This window comes from Schistocerca americana, chromosome 8 (assembly GCF_021461395.2).
Source record: "Schistocerca americana isolate TAMUIC-IGC-003095 chromosome 8, iqSchAmer2.1, whole genome shotgun sequence".
NCBI classification, from domain to species: domain Eukaryota; kingdom Metazoa; phylum Arthropoda; class Insecta; order Orthoptera; family Acrididae; genus Schistocerca; species Schistocerca americana.
The window spans coordinates 490,528,376-490,546,188 of record NC_060126.1 but is presented as its reverse complement, the minus strand read 5'-3'; the positions used below and the strand labels follow the sequence as shown (position 1 = coordinate 490,546,188).

At 46.1% G+C, this 17,813-nt stretch overlaps 1 protein-coding gene and 1 pseudogene across 1 annotated transcript in view; both read left to right on the top strand.

Annotated features, from left to right (window-relative positions):
• The first annotated feature begins 3,277 nt into the window (after positions 1–3,277).
• LOC124545169 (translation initiation factor IF-2-like) overlaps positions 3,278–17,813 on the top strand; it is a 121,813-nt gene continuing 107,277 nt past the window's right edge. The window contains exons 1-2 of the mRNA XM_047124005.1: positions 3,278–3,310; positions 14,367–14,541. Coding sequence (XP_046979961.1) covers positions 14,379–14,541 — 163 coding nt within the window. The 5' untranslated portion in view covers positions 3,278–3,310; positions 14,367–14,378. The remainder of the gene's footprint in view (positions 3,311–14,366; positions 14,542–17,813) is intronic.
• LOC124546323 lies at positions 8,326–8,443 on the top strand (annotated as a pseudogene).

Below are 17,813 nucleotides of genomic sequence, written 5' to 3'. Positions count from 1 at the left end.
TGCAGCGGCTGAGACCGCTCGGCTAATCCCGCGCGATCTAGGAAGTTTCACATCAGCGTACACTCCGCTGTAGAGTGAAAATGTCATACAGGTGATAGGTATTTTCTTGGAAATGGAGGATATTGGACCCATGGCGTGGTCTACTCGCTCTCCCGATTCGAATCACATAGAACGTATCTGGGATGCACGAGGACACGGGTTGCATCACGTCAGCTTCACCAACCTCTCTCAGAGATTTGCGAGCAGCTCTGCAAGAGGGACGGGCGTTATTGGTCCAACATGAGATTGAGGAAATCATTCACAGCATGCCCCACCGTTGTCTTGCCCGAACTGCTGCCTGGTCACACCCCATACGGAGCACATCAATCAGTTGTCAGAATTTGTGTGTAAATTCGTTAAGATGGAAAAAAACGAAGAGAATTTTTGCCTACCGTTATCCTCGTTGCAGTTGTTCTCGTTCTGTATTCTTTACATTGTTAGTACTTTACTATCACCCGTGTACACTATTTTGTGGCAAAATACACTACTGGCCATTAAAATTGCTACACCACGGAGATGACGTGCTAGAGACGCGAAATGTAACCGACAGGCAGAAGATGCTGTGATATCAAATGATTAGTTTTTCAGAGCATTCACACAAGGTTGACGCCGGTGGTGACACCTACAACGTGCTGACATGAGGAAAGTTTCCAACCGATTTCTCATACACAAACAGCGGTTGACCGGCGTTGCCTGGTGAAACGTTGTTGTGATGCCTCGTGTTAGGAGGAGAAATGCGTACCACTACGTTTCCGTATTTGATAAAGGTTGGATTGTATAGCCTAAAGAGATTGCGGTTTATCGTATCGCGACATTGCTCCTCGCGTTGGTCGTGATCCAATGAGCGTTAGCAGAATAAGGAATCGGTGGGTTCAGGAGGGCAATACGGAACGCCGTGCTGGATCCCAACGGCCTCGTATCACTAGCAGTCGAGATGACAGGCATCTTATGCGCGTGGCTGTAACGGATCGTGCAGCCACGTCTCGATCTCTGAGTCAACAGATGGGGACGTTTGCAAGACAACAACCATGTGCACGAACAGTTCGACGACGTTTGCAGCAGCATGGACTATCGGCTCGGAGACCACGGCTGCGGTTACCCTTAACGCTGCATCACAGGCAGGAGCGCCTGCGATGGTATACTCAAGGATGAACCTGGGTGCACGAATGGCAAAACATTTTTTCGGATGAATCCAGGTTCTGTTTACAGCATCATGATGGTCGCATCCGACATCACGGTGAAGGCTGCCCTGGCCAGCCCATTCTCCAGATCTCTCCCCAATTGAAAACGTCTGGTTAATGGTGGCCGAGCAACTGGTTCGTCACAATATGCCCACTGAACTGTGGTATCATGTTGAAGCAGCATGGGCAGCTGTACCGGTACTCGCCATCCAAGCTCTGTTTGACTCAATGCCCAGGCGTATCAAGGCCGTTATTACGGCCAGAGGTGGTTGTTCTGGGTACTGATTTCACAGGATCTATGCACCCAAAAATTGCGTGAAAATGTAATCACATGTCAGTTCTAGCACAGTATATATGTCCAGTGAATACCCGTTTATCACCTGCATTTCTTCTTGCTGTATCAATTTTGATGGCTAGTAGTGTGAATGCAGCCCTGCATATTTCCGTTTGTTCAAAAAAATTGCTCTGAGCACTATGGGACTTAACATCTGAGGTCATCAGTCCCCTAGAACTAGTTAAACCTAACTAATCTAAGGACGTCACACACAGCCATGTCCGAGGCAGGATTCGAACCAGCGACCGTAGCGGTCGCGCGGTCCCAGAGTGAAGCGCTTAGAACCGCTCGGTCACACCGGCCGACTTCCGTTACTTGCTTTGGGTTTGGTCACCAGAGTAGCTGAAGGACCCTTGATAAAAAATTAAAGAAAACTTGTGATCACACGGTACACACTTGGTAGGACTGAGTAAAAATCTGAGCTGTTCCTTACTGGCCTGTATCCACGGGCAAGAAACTGACAAGATCAATTATTCAAAAAGAGTCTTAATCGCATTTATTATTATTACTATACCGCCAAACGGTTTCAACCCGACGTAGGGGGTCATCTTCTGATCGTTTACACCTTTGGTCAACTGCTGGTGGTGTCGCTCCTGTCTACATAGCGGCAGGAAACTATCAGGAGTGACACCACCAGCAGTCGACCAATGTTGTCAACGCCCAGATGACCCCTACATCGGGTTGAAACCGGTTGGCGGTATAGTAATACGAGGGGCGTTCAGAAAGTAAGCTCCGATCGGTCGCGAATTGGAAACGACTATAAAAATCCGATAAAGCTTTGCACAGATGTGTTGGGTAGTGTCTCTAGTATAACCCCAATTAGCATCACGTCGCTCTTCTCATTTCTGAGCTCGCAGTGAGTGCGTAAAGATGTCTAGAAAATAGTGTCTGCCGCCAAGTACGAGGCCCTGGTGAGAAATTTCGCCTGAAGCTATGCAGCTAACATTACATAACTGTCGTGCTGTTTCGTCTTCACGACAATTCTCAGCCGCATTCTGCAGGGGCAATGAAGATGCTCCTGCATCGTTTTCAAATGGAAATGTTAGATTACCCACAATACAGTCCGCAATTGTCTCCCCCTGAGTTTCATCTCTGGTCACATGAACCGCTGTCTTTGAAGAGAACATTCTGACACAGACAACGAGGTGTAGGCCAGCGTGGAGAATTGGCGGAAAGCACTGGCGGCTGCCTTCTATGATGAGGCTATTGAAAAGTTGGTACAACGCTATGACAAAAGTCTAAGTCAGAACGGCGACTACGTAGAGAAGTAGCTGAAAGGTGTAGCTAATTGTTACAAGTAAAACATTTCTGATGTTCACTGTAGTTTCAATTTGGCAATCAATCGGAGCTTACTTTCTGAACAGGCCTCGTAATAATAAATGCGATTAAGACTGTTTTTGAATAATTGATTAATCATACTAATCGCTGCCTCATCTCCACAATCATGTTGTCCAAAAAACTGACAAGAGCCGCGTACGGCACATACCGCGCAACACAGCCAGAGACGAGGCAGCACAGTCTCTTGAGGAGGGCTGTCGGTATCTGGCGGCGGATCTTTCTGCCGGTGTGACCGCCGCCGCGGCCTCGGAGCATCCGGCGCGCGCGGTCAGCGGCGGCTATAAAGCGCTGCTGGCGGGCTGAGCGGCGCACAGCTCGCTGCTCGACACGGACGCAGACACCGCCGCCAGCAGACATGGGCACAGCATCCGCGCCCGCCGTCGCCACAGCCAGCAGCTTCACCGCCGCGTCGCCAGCTGTAAGTGGCGTAGCCGGGCTGCCGACACCGGTACTGGACTCTGTAGTGATTTCGATCGTCGTCAGAACCTTGTGGACGTGCACGTAACACCACTCTAGAATCAGTGCTCTCTTGTCAAAGCAATGAATGCTTCGTAATATAAGCATTCGCCCGCGAAGTTAGCAGAAGCGTGCCAAATACACTTACGTGACAAAAGCCTTCGGATAAGTCCTAACGTCGTTTCGGTTCTTCTTCTGCCCAGCATAGTGAAACAACACGGCATGAGCTCAACAAGTGGTTGGAAGTCCCCATCAGAATTACTGAATCTTGCTGCCTCTGTAGACGTCCATAACTTCGAAAGTGTTGCCGGTGCAGGATTTTTTGCGCGAATTGACCTCCCAATCCTCTAGCATAAACGTTCGGTGGGATTATGTCGGGCGGTGTGGGTGGTCAAATCATTCACTCGGACCAGAAAATTTTTCAAATCAACCACGAACAATTGTGGTACGTTGACATGGTGTAGTCACCCACAAAAATTCCACGGTTGTTTTGCAGCGTGAAGTCAGTGAGCTGCAAATGGTGTCCAAGTAGCCGATCATAACCATTTCCACTCAGTGATCGGTTTAGTTTGACCAGTAGTATACAGAGAAGTTGCAGCATTAGAAAATTGCAGCGAAATGCAGGAAGATCTGCAGCGGATAGGCACTTGGTGCAGGGACTGCCAACTGACCCTTAATATAGACAAATGTAATGTATTGCGAATATATAGAAAGAAGGATCCTTTATTGTATGATTATATGATAGCGGAACAAACACTGGTAGCAGTTACTTCTGTAAAATATCTGGGAGTATGCGTACGAACCGATTTGAAGTGGAATGATCATATAAAGTTAATTGTTGGTAAGGCGGATGCCAGGTTGAGATTCATTGGGAGAGTCCTTAGAAAATGTAGTCTATCAACAAAGGAGGTGGCTTACAAAACACTCGTTCGACCTGTACTTGAGTATTCCTCATCACTGTGGGATTCTTACCAGGTCGGGTTGACAGAGGAGATAGAGAAGATACAAAGAAGAGCGGCGCGTTCCGTCACAGGGTTATGTGGTAAGCGTGATAGCGTTACGGAGATGTTTAGCAAACTCAAGTGGCAGACTCTGCAAGAGAGGCGCTCTGCATCGCGGTGTAGCTTGCCTTCCAGGTTTCGAGAGGGTGCGTTTCTGGATGAGGTATCGAATATATTGCTTCCCCCTACTTATACCTCCCGAGGGGATCACGAATGTAAAAGTAGAGGGATTCGAGCGCGCACGGAGGCTTTCCGGCAGTCGTTCTTCCCGCGAACCATACGCGACTGGAACAGGAAAGGGAGGTAATGACAGTGGCACGTAAAGTGCCCTCCGCCACACATCGTTGCGGAGCATAAATGTAGATGTAGATGATGTAGGACCCAGTTCATTCCAAGTAAACACGGCCCACACCGTCACTGAGTCATCGCCAAATTGCACAGTGCTTGCTGATATTTTGGGTCCATGGATTCTTGGGATCTGCGCTGCTACCAACTGAAATCGGGATTTATTTGAATAGACCACGGTTTTACAATCGTCTAGGATCCAACCCATATGGTCACGAACCTGGAATAGGCGATGAAAACGATGTGCTGTTAGCAAAGGTGCTCGCGTCGATCGCCTGCTGCCATAGACCATTGACGCCAAATCTCTTATCCATTAGGACACTGCTGCAAAATTTCGCATCACTGTTCTAACGGACACGTTCTTCGTATGTCACACGTTGATTTCTGTGGTTATTTTATGCAGTGTTGCTTGTCTGTTAGCACCGACAACATACACACTTACGCCGCTGCTCTCGGTCGTTAAGTGAATCTTGCTGGCCATTGCGTCGTCCGTGGTGAGCATCGTCAAATACATATAGATGCTGGTACTGATTCCGCATTTAACATTTGACGATGCCACTATGGCTGCAGTACATTCGGACTTTGTTTTTATGAAACAGATCTGATGATGGTCGTTAAAGGCCGAAACCGGTAATCTGTTATCAAACAGTTTCTGACCATAGACGTAAATTAAAAGAAACTTATTACATATACGGGTCACTGTTTTTTCGCGACGATGTCGCAACTTGTGAAACTTTGGTGCTTCTTGTCTTTAATGTCGTCAAGTTTAGGATTGCTAGTGTCCAGAGAAGTGGTGTAGAGTTTAGAAAACTAGACTCGTATCCAAAAGGTGGTTTATTCTATTATCGGTTGAAGTCAGTTATGGGGTGTTTGCTTTCTGAACGGTAGTATCGATTTCGTTATACATTTTGTTCAGTTCAAGATTGCGCCAAGTCTCTAATGACCCCGTCGCGAACCAAAGGTTAAATCATAATCTGCACTCCTTCCTCAGACGGACAGTAGTCGACATGGTAGTGAAGTTCTTGATTAGGTCATCAGGGAGAAACGTTCAGAGAATTAGTCCTTAAAGCGCTCAAAAGTCAATCATGACTACCTTAACTCTAGTATTGTGGTCGACAGCTATGGCGTTGGTGAAGTTTCAGAGCTCATAGAAGGCTGGGTGCACGCATCACAATGCAGCAAGTAATTTGGCGCTTCATTGATGTAGGGCAACGAAACCTGATCGATCATGGTACTTAGTTTAAAAAGCTGTGTGTAGTGTACCATTGTTTAATAGCTGATGCATTTCGTGAGAAATGATAACTAATGGAGCGGAGCACTCTGTAGCCTTTTTAAGGAACTACCCAGTGTTCGCAAGAAGTGATTTACAGAAACCTCTAATAGCTTAAATGTCGTTGATAGACCGCGACTTGATCTTACTGAATAAACGTCAGTGATATGACATTATCTCACTCAATACTCTGACAAAGCAGTACACAAGACATCCTCACAAAATCTGTTATCAATATACAACGTAATATATGCAGGAGCTTTGTACAGTAATGCCTCGTGTGTGCTCTCGAAGTAAACACACAAAATCACCAACTCTCAGGAAGCCTAATAAATGTTTCTAACAGATGCTGGAGAAGTACATATCTTGACTGTTCCATGACACATTCAGGGTATAGTTATTGGGAGTAGTACAATTGATTGCCAAATAATTAGCTGAGTGAAAAATGGGTCCTGTGGTACATCTACCACGACTTTCATAGGCACAGAGAGACCAAGTTGAGAGCTGTACTTCCAGCTGACAATGTGTCACCCCATCGCTTCCGAAGTTTGCGACAACCGCCCTTTGAAGAAATCGCTACATGACGATACTTGCCAGGCACCTAGATGTCATTTCGCTTCAGTGATATGCTGAGAATTTATAACTTCCTTTAGGAAGACATGGAAGCCTCGGGCAGTGCCATGTCAACCTGTTGCACTGTCATGGTCAATCGTGGGTACCCAACGCTTGCGATGTTTTTATTAAATCGTATGACAAGTTGATGCCACCATCAGAATGGAAAGAAGTACCAAACACTACGTGTTCCCTATATCAGTTACACAGCAGTGTAACGTGAAGTAGTTGGGAGTTGGGGCTGCAAATCAATAAAGGATATTTCAGGGTATATGCAAGCTGAGGCAAGACAAAATGGATGTACAGCCTGACGAAGGAGGCAAGGGAACGCAACAAGTGGAGAAAACAACGACATTCTAAACGAATAGAAAACTGATCGTGATGGTGAACTTTATGGAGGATGTAGTGTGCTGCAGTGTGTTGACTAAGATGCGATATTTCATTGGCTGGTACTTACGTTTCGTTTGTAGCTACGCTGCTTCAGAAAGAGGACAATATTGCCACTTAGCTTTAACAAATAGTGCGATTTAATGAGTCGGCACCTCTCGTTCAGCTATAGGTACGATGAAAAAAGTCATATGATCAACGCAGGTGGTACGTCGCTTCAAGGACAGCTATGCAATTTCGGAACGTCCCGTGCGATCAGAACTACGCTTCGCTGTGGGACTGGGAATCGACTCGGTAATCTAGGCCCGACTGAGGACCTGCTCTCAAAGCTGCAACTCTACCAGTAGCTCACTCCTAGTTTCCAAAATTTGCAGAAGCAGTCCTGTAGACCTTGCTGTACTGACGTTCCTAGAAGAGAGCGCATCGCGATGAAATGGTTTGTCCACATTGTCCAAATAGGAGCCCCGTTCGGTGCGCGATTTTAACAACTGGACTTCTTTCGGAGCAGAAAGAAACGTTTATGAAAAAACGACATTGGGTCTATGGAGTGGGTGATTGATTCTTTTGTAAAAGTTTTTTTGTTTATTTATAGACGCAATTTACAGACGTCATAAACATGTGATTGCGTCTATAAATAAACAAAAAAATAATAAACAATAAATTTTTACGAAAGGAACGTTTACTCTGGAGGCGAATGTGACTAAAGCTGGAACCTATTTTTCCTTTGCCGAATCGATGACTAAGATACATGCCGTTTACTGAAATAATCTTCTGACACAATTTTCGGTATTTATGTATGCGTCCCACCGTTCTATAATATCCTTTTCAAAAAGAGAATCTCTTTGATCTAACGGACACTCCTACCGGTTTTTCTTAATAAATAACTAGTAAAAATTTGTAAAAAATTCTGCGATCTGAGACAGTAAATTAACAGTGCTTTGAACTAATACTTTTGATACGTTGACGCATTGTTAATATCTCTATCATTCACAACCTGTGCTCTTCCAGCTGAGCTATCCGAACATGACACTCACCTCCTTAGCATACCTCTCTCCTTCTCTCTTTCTATTACAAAGTTTTACAGCAGCACTTCTGATCGTGACAGGTAACCACTAACATTGAACTAAGAGGTTAAACAAAGATAATTACAGGCATTCTGCTATAGCAAGATGTATCTCATACTGAAAACGATTCTTGGAGTGTGGGGCCTACTTCGTAACAGTCCGAACACAGCATGTCTTCGGCTGATAAACTCTAATCCGCGTTAAGAGCACATACGTTTATTCCTATATAATATATTCTATGAGCAAAGCTAAATGTAAGACAATGAGGTTTTTTTTAATAAAGTCCTTAGAACTATTCGGCAACGGCCTTGTCGCAGTGGATACACCGGTTCCCGTCAGATCACCGAAGTTAATCGCTTTCGGGCGTGCCCAGCACTTGGATGGGTGACCATCCGGGCCGCCATGCGCTGTTGCCTTTTTTTGGGGTGCACTCAGCCTCGTGATGCCAATTGAGGAGCTACTAGACCGAACAGTAGCGGCTCCGGACACAGAGCGGCGTGCTGACCACAACCCCCCCCCCCCCCCCCCTCCCTGCATCATCAGCCACAGATGACACGGCGGATGGTCCCGATAGGCCACTTTTGGCCTGAAGACTGAGTGCTTTTTTAGAACTACTCAATTTCATCAGCTGAAGCATGGGTATAAAACATGGCGAGAGTAAATATTTATGAGTACATTACAGTTTTTCTAGATCTACGGACTTTCATGTAACGTACTAGTTTATGTTAACGATACCACCAATTTAGTTTACTGTCATCTGGATAAATTTTCACCCTTTACAGAGCACTTGTCGTCCTATCGTGTCACACGGCCTTCTCATGCCTATTTACGTTATGAAACCGAGGAGTAAGATCACTTCACAGAGGTCACAGTCAAACATTGTACACAAGTTGTTGAATGCCCCTGAAATGTCGGATTTCACAGCAGCCGACCTTATAGTCAAAGGAAAGGGGGAAATCACAAACTAATGCAAGATGATTACTTAACTGATTACATGTAATTGGAATGGGCTCCTGAAATTATTATTAAAATTTCAGCGCTGGTAAAACAATGTATCCTCATACATTTAAAAAAGCAACCTTTTCTTCTCCCATAAATAAAATTTGAGGAATTACTTAGCTACAACAATCTATCGGGGTGGCATAGCGGTTAGGACACTGGATTCTCATTCAGAAGGACGATAATTCATACACGCGTCCAGCCACCCAGGGATAGGTTTGCTATGATTTCCCTAAATACCCCCAGGCAAATGTCGGAATGATTCCTTTGGAAGGGCACGACCGATGTACTTTCCTCTCCTTGAAACATTCAGAGCCTGTGCTCCGTCAGTAATGGCCTTGATGTATAGGCGACGCTACATTCTATCTTACTTCCTTTTTTTCGTTACAACAGAATAAATCAATAGATGACTTGACATTCAGATGCTGCCGTTACAGCATGGTGAACTGAAACGAGAAATGTGAAATATTCACACTTCAGCTATACACATAGGATTACAAATTAGCGCTGAAGCGGACAAGTTTCTATTTCCTTCTCTGTGGCATTAGATAATTCTCTCTGGAACATAATTCACTCTGAGCCACGGTTCTTGACACTGTTACTACCATGTCTGCCTACACTACGCTTGTCCGTGCTCTGCTAGAGTACTGCTGTACAGTATGGGATCCTTACCAGATAGGACTGACGAAGGACATCGAGAAAGTTCAAAGAATGGCAGCTCGTTTTGTATTATCGTGAAGTAGGAGAGGAGGAGTGTCACGTATATGATATGCGAGTTGGTGCTGCAATCATTAAAACAAAGCCTTTTTCCGTTGCTGCTAGATCTTTTCACGAAATTTCAATCTCGAACATTCTCTTTCGAATGCGAAAATATTTTGTTGAGACCCACCTACTTAGGGAGAAATAATAATTGTAATAAAATAAGAGAAATCAGAGCTCGCACGGAAATATTTAAGTGCTCGTTTTTCCCGTGTTCTGTTCGAGAGTGGAACGGTAAAGAAATAGCTTGAAGGCGCTTCACGGAATTCTTTGCAGGCAGGTAAGTGTGAGCTGCAGTGTAGTCGTGTAGATACCATATCACGTAGATGCAGATGTCAGCAGACCTTATTGCCACATGTACAGTAATATTGAAATCTACAAGTATGTGCTGAAAAATACTGCCTCCGAATTTTTCATTCTGTTCCCGCTATCGGTTGTGGTATTACATGTAGCGCACATTAGTCGGACGACTTTCGCCCTCCGCTGACGCAAGTTGCAAGGCTCTGCCGCTAGAGGGCTCCTCATGGTACCGCGAAACTTGTCGTTGTGTAAAGTAACTATGTCGATGCATGAGAGGCTCTCAGAAAACTAAAAGCTCGAATACGAACAGTTCTTCCACAGCATCACAATACCAGACCATACCCAAGGGCTGCGACCTGTGCAACAATCAGACACCTAGGGTTCACTGCCATGCATCATACTCCATACACACCTGACTTGACTCCATCCGATTTTCATCAGTTTCCAAAGCTTAAAGGACACCTTCGAGCACTTCACTTCGGTAATGGTGAAGTGGTGCAAGCAGAGGTGATATTGTGGCTTTGTCAACAATAATGTCGAACGTTCTACAACGACGGTATCAACAAACTGGTCTCTCATTACTATATTGAGAGATAAATTTTTAGACCAGAAGATTTAAGACATAGAATGTTAATAATGTTTGTTTAACTTAAAAATGATTTAAAAGTTTTCACATAAAAAATTGTAGCATTGTTTATCAGCACGACCTATTAGGATTCGTAACTATACAGAGGTAACCGGCTATTTCCATGAAGGCGTGAGCTCCGTACTGTTGGTGCACATTTTGGTAAACAGACGATGCGCGGTATTGGCAGTATCTTTAGTCACTGCCTGATACAGGTAATTGGTTACAGCGGTACCCGTGGATAATCCGTAATTGGTTACCTCGTGCAGAAGCATGAAACCGGAATTTGCCTGCAATAATCGCACGTCTGTTGTTCGAAACTAACAATATTTTATTGAAAACAATCTCCATTGTTATTTACACATTTCTCCAACCTCCCCTTCAGGCTATGAATGCCACGCCGAAAAAACAGTTCTCCTTTTGAAGGAAACCAGTCAGCGAGACAGTTTCGTACATTTCCATACGAATTGAAGCGTTGTTCAGTGAAAGCGTGTCCCAGTGATGCAAACAGATGATAATCGGACGGAGCCAAGTCTGGAGAATAAGCAGCATGCCCTAGTATTTCCCAACTGAACGCCTCGATCGCCTCCCTGACCCGTTTTGCTGTGTGTGATGGGGCGTTATCATGGAGCAATATGACTTTGTGTTGCCTTTTTCCATATTCCGGTCGTTTCTCACGTAATGCTCGATTTGAATCGATCATTTGCTGTTGGTAGCGATCAGTGTTGACGGTTTCATCAGGTTTTAGTAGCTCATAATAGACGACACCCATCTGATCTCACCAAACACAGAGCACTGTATTTTTTCCAAAGAAATTTGGTCTTGCAGTGGCTGTCGACGATTTGCCTGAATTCGCCCATGATTAACGACGCTTAGGATTCTTAAAATATATCCATTTTTCATCACTATACGATGGAGAAACGACTTTCTTTTGTACTTGGCAAGCAGCATTTCACAAGTGGTCTTTCGATTTGCTTGCTTTCATTCAGATCATGCAAAAGCCATTTTCCACAGTTTCTTCACATTTTCCATAGATTTCAACCGAAGACAAACGGCTTTCTGCGTCACATTCAATTGTTCTGCGAGTCCGTGTTGAGTTCGAGTATCATCTTCATCCAGTAAAGCCTGCAATTCGTTGTCTTCTAACTTTTTCGGTGGTTTCCCACGCTCGTCGTTTCCAACGTCAAAATCACTACTTTTAAATTTTTTGAACTGCTCGAAGCACTGTGTTTTACCAAGCGCATGTTCGCCGAAAGCTTCGACAAGCATTCGATGCCATTTGTGGCAGTTTTCTCCGAATGACAACAGGAAACCGATGCTGTTCGCAAATCGTAGTTCGTAGGCACAAAACTCGACAGGTTTACGGGTTTGAAACAAATACCGATGTATGGAACCTGGGTTACTGTGTGTTGACATTCGTCGTCAGCCTTAACAGGAGGCAGATGGCGCTGGAGACGTGGTCTGCCGCCCGCTGTGGCCGAACGGTTCTAGGTGCTTCAGTCTGGAACCGCGCTGCTGCTACGATCGCTGGTTCGGATCCTGCCTCGGGCATGGATGTGTGTGATGTCCTTAGGTCAGTAAGGTTTAAGTAGTTCTGAATATACGGGACTGATGACCTCAGATGTTAAGTCCGATAGTGCTTCGAGCCATTTACACCATTTTGAAGACGCAGTCTCACGGGCCATACACCATCGACAGGGTGGTCCAAATATGTCACGAAATAATCGTCAAACTGAAAAACTACAAAGAACGAAACTTGTCTAGCTTTAAGGGGGAAACCAGATAGCGCTGTGGTTGGGCCGCTATACGGCGCTGCCATTGGTCAAACGGAAATCAACTCCGTTTTTTTAAAATAGGAACCGCCATTTTTTTATTACACATTCGTGTAGTACGTAAAGAAATATGAATGTTTTAGTTGCACCACTTTTTTCGCTTTATAATAGATGGCGCTGTAATAGTCACAAACATATGGCTCACAATTTTAGACGAACAGTTGGTAATAGGTAGGTTTTTTAAATTAAAATACAGAACGTAGGAGCTTTTAAACATTTTATTTCCGTTGTTGCAATGTGATACATTTACCTTTGTGAATTTATCATTTCTAAGAACGAAGACTGTTACAGCGTGATTACCTGTAGATACCACATTAATGCAATAAATGCTCAAAATGATGTCCATCAACCTCAATGCATTTGGCAATACGTGTAACGACATTCCTCTCAACAGCGAGTAGTTCGCACATGCATTGACAATGCGCTGACGCAAGTTGTCAGGCGTTGTCGGTGGATCACCATAGTAAATATCCTTCAACTTTCCCCACAGAAAGAAATCCGGGGACGTCAGATCCGGTGAACGTGCGGGCCATGCTATGATGCTTCGACGACCAATCCACCTGTCATGAAATATGCTATTCAATACCGCTTCAATCGCACGCAAGCTATGTGCCGGACATCTATCATGTTGGACGTATATCGCCATTCTGTCATGCAGTGAAACATCTTGTAGTAACATCGGTAGAACATTACGTAGGAAATCAGCATATATTGTACCATTTAGATTGCCACCGATAAAATGGCGACCAATTATCCTTCCTCCCATAATGCCGCACTATACATTAACCCGCCAAGGTCGCTGATGTTCCACTTGTCGCAGCCATCGTGGATTTTCCGTTGCCCAATAGTGCGTATTATGCCGGTTTACATTACAGCTGTTGGTGAATGTCGCTTCGTCGCGAAATAGAACGCGTGCAAAAAATCTGTCATCGTCCCGTAATTTCTCCTGTGCCCAATGTCAGAACTGTACACGACGTTCAAAGTCGTCGCCAAGCAATTCCTGGTGCATAGAAATATGGCACGGGTGCAATCGATGTTGATGTAGCATTCTCAACACCGACGTTTTTGAGTTTCCGATCCTTGCGCAATTTGTCTGCTACTGATGTTTGGATTAGCCACGACAGCAGCTGAAACACGTACTTGGGCATCATCATTTGTTGCAGGCCGTAGTTGACGTTTCACATGTGGCTGATGACTTCCTGTTTCCTTAAATAACGTAACTATCCGGTGAACGGTCCGGAGACTTGGATGATGTCGTCCAGGATACCGAGCACCATAAACAGCACATTCCCGTTGGGCTTTTTGATCACAATTACCATACATCAACATGATATCGACCTTTTCGGCTATTGGTAAACGGACCATTTTAATACGGGTAATGTATCACGAAGCAAATACCGTCCGCACTGGCGGAATGTTACCACGAATGATACCACGTACTTAGACGTTTGTGATTATTACAGCGCCACCTGTCACAAAGCGAAAAAAGTGGTCCAACTAAAACATTCATATTTCTTTACGTACTACACGAATAGGTAACAAATAATGGGGGTTCCTATTTTTAAAAACGCAGTTTATATCCGTTTGACCTATGGCAGCGCCATCTAGCGGGCCAACCATAGCGCCATCTCGTTCCCCCTTTCAAGCTAGGCGAGTTTCGTCCTTTGTAGTTTTTTCGTTTGATGCTTATTTCGTGAGATATTTGGCCCGGTCACTTACAATGGACCACCCTGTATAGGGAAATTCCGGTTTCATACTCTACACTTAGTATTTACCCGAGTTACACGCCACTTCTACCTGACACTACGCTACACCTCGTTGCAGGAGGCGTTACCCATGAGACACCGGCGCGCCTGGGTGCGGCAGCTGCTGCTGTCGCTGCTGCTGTTGCTGCTGTCGTGCAGCAGTCGTGTTGCGGGGCAGCAGGCGGCCCCGCCGGAGGGCTCAGAGTACCTCGACGTGCGCCCCAACGGGGACTTCCGGTTCGGCTACAACAACGGTACGTACTGCGGTACAGCAACTGCCCATCACATACACTGTACACCTCTCTACAAGCCAGTTCTGTAGTTTGCAATAATGCCTTAGAGACGTAGGAGCTATGGCCACATCCTTTTCAAGTTCTGTACACGGTTTATATTACAGTATCCGTTGACTTTCATGTAATCGAGCATAAAACAGCACACACTTTAATAAACACAGAATACACTATTTTCTCAAGTAAACAGAGCTGTTGTACATCTGTTCAAGACGAAATTGAAAGTTGCGAGGAAATTTTGTTTGAGAGAAAAAATTGAGAGGAATAAAGTTAAACCAAAAGCAAAGTAGAAACTTGTAATAACGTTACATTTCAGTAGTTAATATAGAAGACTGCATAGTAACTCACTACAAGGAGAAAACTGTCCAAGAATTTCTTTGAATTTATGTGTAGCGCAAGACGGGAAACAGGCAGTTGACTAATAACGAAGAAAAAAGTGATATTCCAGAATTAACACTAGATGTGTGTACAGGGCCACTTAACGAATGAAGAAAGGCAGATGATACCGTTCCACTAGAACTAGTGAAAACTAGAGGGAAAGTAACACACACAAGCGCAATTGGGAACTGCTAAAACAGTTTAATTCAGCCACGTTTGCACTTAAAGTCATTGCAAATCTTGGAGAAACAAATTAGTGAGTTGACATATTTTGCCTATTTTCATTCAATATTACACTACTGGCCATTAAAATTGCTACACCACGAAGATGACGTGCTACAGACGCGAAATACACTCCTGGAAATTGAAATAAGAACACCGTGAATTCATTGTCCCAGGAAGGGGAAACTTTATTGACACATTCCTGGGGTCAGATACATCACATGATCACACTGACAGAACCACAGGCACATAGACACAGGCAACAGAGCATGCACAATGTCGGCACCAGTACAGTGTATATCCACCTTTCGCTGCAATGCAGGCTGCTACTCTCCCATGGAGACGATCGTAGAGATGCTGGATGTAGTCCTGTGGAACGGCTTGCCATGCCATTTCCACCTGGCGCCTCAGTTGGACCAGCGTTCGTGCTGGACGTGCAGATCACGTGAGACGACGCTTCATCCAGTCCCAAACATGCTCAATGGGGGACAGATCCGGAGATCTTGCTGGCCAGGGTAGTTGACTTACACCTTCTAGAGCACGTTGGGTGGCACGGGATACATGCGGACGTGCATTGTCCTGTTGGAACAGCAAGTTCCCTTGCCGGTCTAGGAATGGTAGAACGATGGGTTCGACGACGGTTTGGATGTACCGTGCACTATTCAGTGTCCCCTCGACGATCACCAGTGGTGTACGGCCAGTGTAGGAGATCGCTCCCCACACCATGATGTCGGGTGTTGGCCCTGTGTGCCTCGGTCGTATGCAGTCCTGATTGTGGCGCTCACCTGCACGGCGCCAAACACGCATACCACCATCATTGGCACCAAGGCAGAAGCGACGCTCATCGCTGAAGACGACACGTCTCCATTCGTCCCTCCATTCACGCCTGTCGCGACACCACTGGAGGCGGGCTGCACGATGTTGGGGCGTGAGCGGAAGACGGCCTAACGGTGTGCGGGACCGTAGCCCAGCTTCATGGAGACGGTTGCGAATGGTCCTCGCCGATACCCCAGGAGCAACAGTGTCCCTAATTTGCTGGGAAGTGGCGGTGCGGTCCCCTATGGCACTGCGTAGGATCCTACGGTCTTGGCGTGCATCCGTGCGTCGCTGCGGTCCGGTCCCAGGTCGACGGGCACGTGCACCTTCCGCCGACCACTGGCGACAACATCGATGTACTGTGGAGACCTCACGCCCCACGTGTTGAGCAATTCGGCGGTACGTCCACCCGGCCTCCCGCATGCCCACTATACGCCCTCGCTCAAAGTCCGTCAACTGCACATACGGTTCACGTCCACGCTGTCGCGGCATGCTACCAGTGTTAAAGACTGCGATGGAGCTCCGTATGCCACGGCAAACTGGCTGACACTGACGGCGGCGGTGCACAAATGCTGCGCAGCTAGCGCCATTCGACGGCCAACACCGCGGTTCCTGGTGTGTCCGCTGTGCCGTGCGTGTGATCATTGGTTGTACAGCCCTCTCGCAGTGTCCGGAGCAAGTATGGTGGGTCTGACACACCGGCGTCAATGTGTTCTTTTTTCCATTTCCAGGAGTGTATAAGCCACAGGAAGAAGATGCTGTGATATGCAAATGGTTAGATTTTCAGAGCATTCACACAAGGTTGGCGCCGGTGGCGACTCCTACAACGTGCTTACATGAGGAAAGTTTCCAACCGATTTCTCATACACAAACAGCAGTTGACCGTCGTTGCCTGGTGAAACGATGTTGTGATGCCTCGTGTAAGGAGGAGAAATACGTACCATCACTTTTCCGACTTTGATAAAGGTCGGATTGTAGCCTATCGCGATTGCGGTTTACTGTATCGCGACATTGCTGCTCGCGTTAGTCGAGATCCAATGACTGTTAGCAGAATATGGAATCGGTGGGTTCAGGAGGGTAATACAGAACGCCGTGTTGGATCCCAGCGGCCTCGTATCACTAGCAGTCGTGATGACAGGCATCTTATCAGCATGGCTGTAACGTATCGTTCAGCCACGTCTCGATCCCTGAGTAAACAGATGGGGACGTTTGCAAGACAAGAACCATCTGTACGAACAATTCGACGACGTTTGCAGCAGCATGGACTATCAGCTCGGAGACCGTGGCTGCAGTTACCCTTGACGCTACATCACAGACAGAAGCGCCTGCGATGGTGTACTCAACGACGAACCTGGGTGCACGAATGGCAAAACGGCATTTTTTCGGATGAATCCAGGTTCGGTTTACAGCATCATGATGCTCGCGTCCGTGTTTGGCGACATCGAGGTGAACGGACATTGGAAGCGTGTATTCGTTATCGCCATACTGGCGTATCACCCGGCGTGATGGTATGGGGTGCCATTCTTTACACGTCTCGGTCACCTCTTGTTCGCACTGACGGCGCTTTGAACAGTGGACGTTACATTTCAGATGTGTTACGACCCGTGCCTCTACGCTTCATTCGATCCCTACGAAACCCTACATTTCAGCAGGATAATGCACGACCGCATGTTGCAGTCCTGTACGGGCCTTTCTGGATACAGGAAACGTTCGACTGCTGCCCTGGCCAGCACATTCTCCAGATCTCTCACCAATTGAAAAGGTTTGGTCAATGGTGGCCGAGCAACTGGCTCGTCACAATACGCCAGTCACTACTCTTG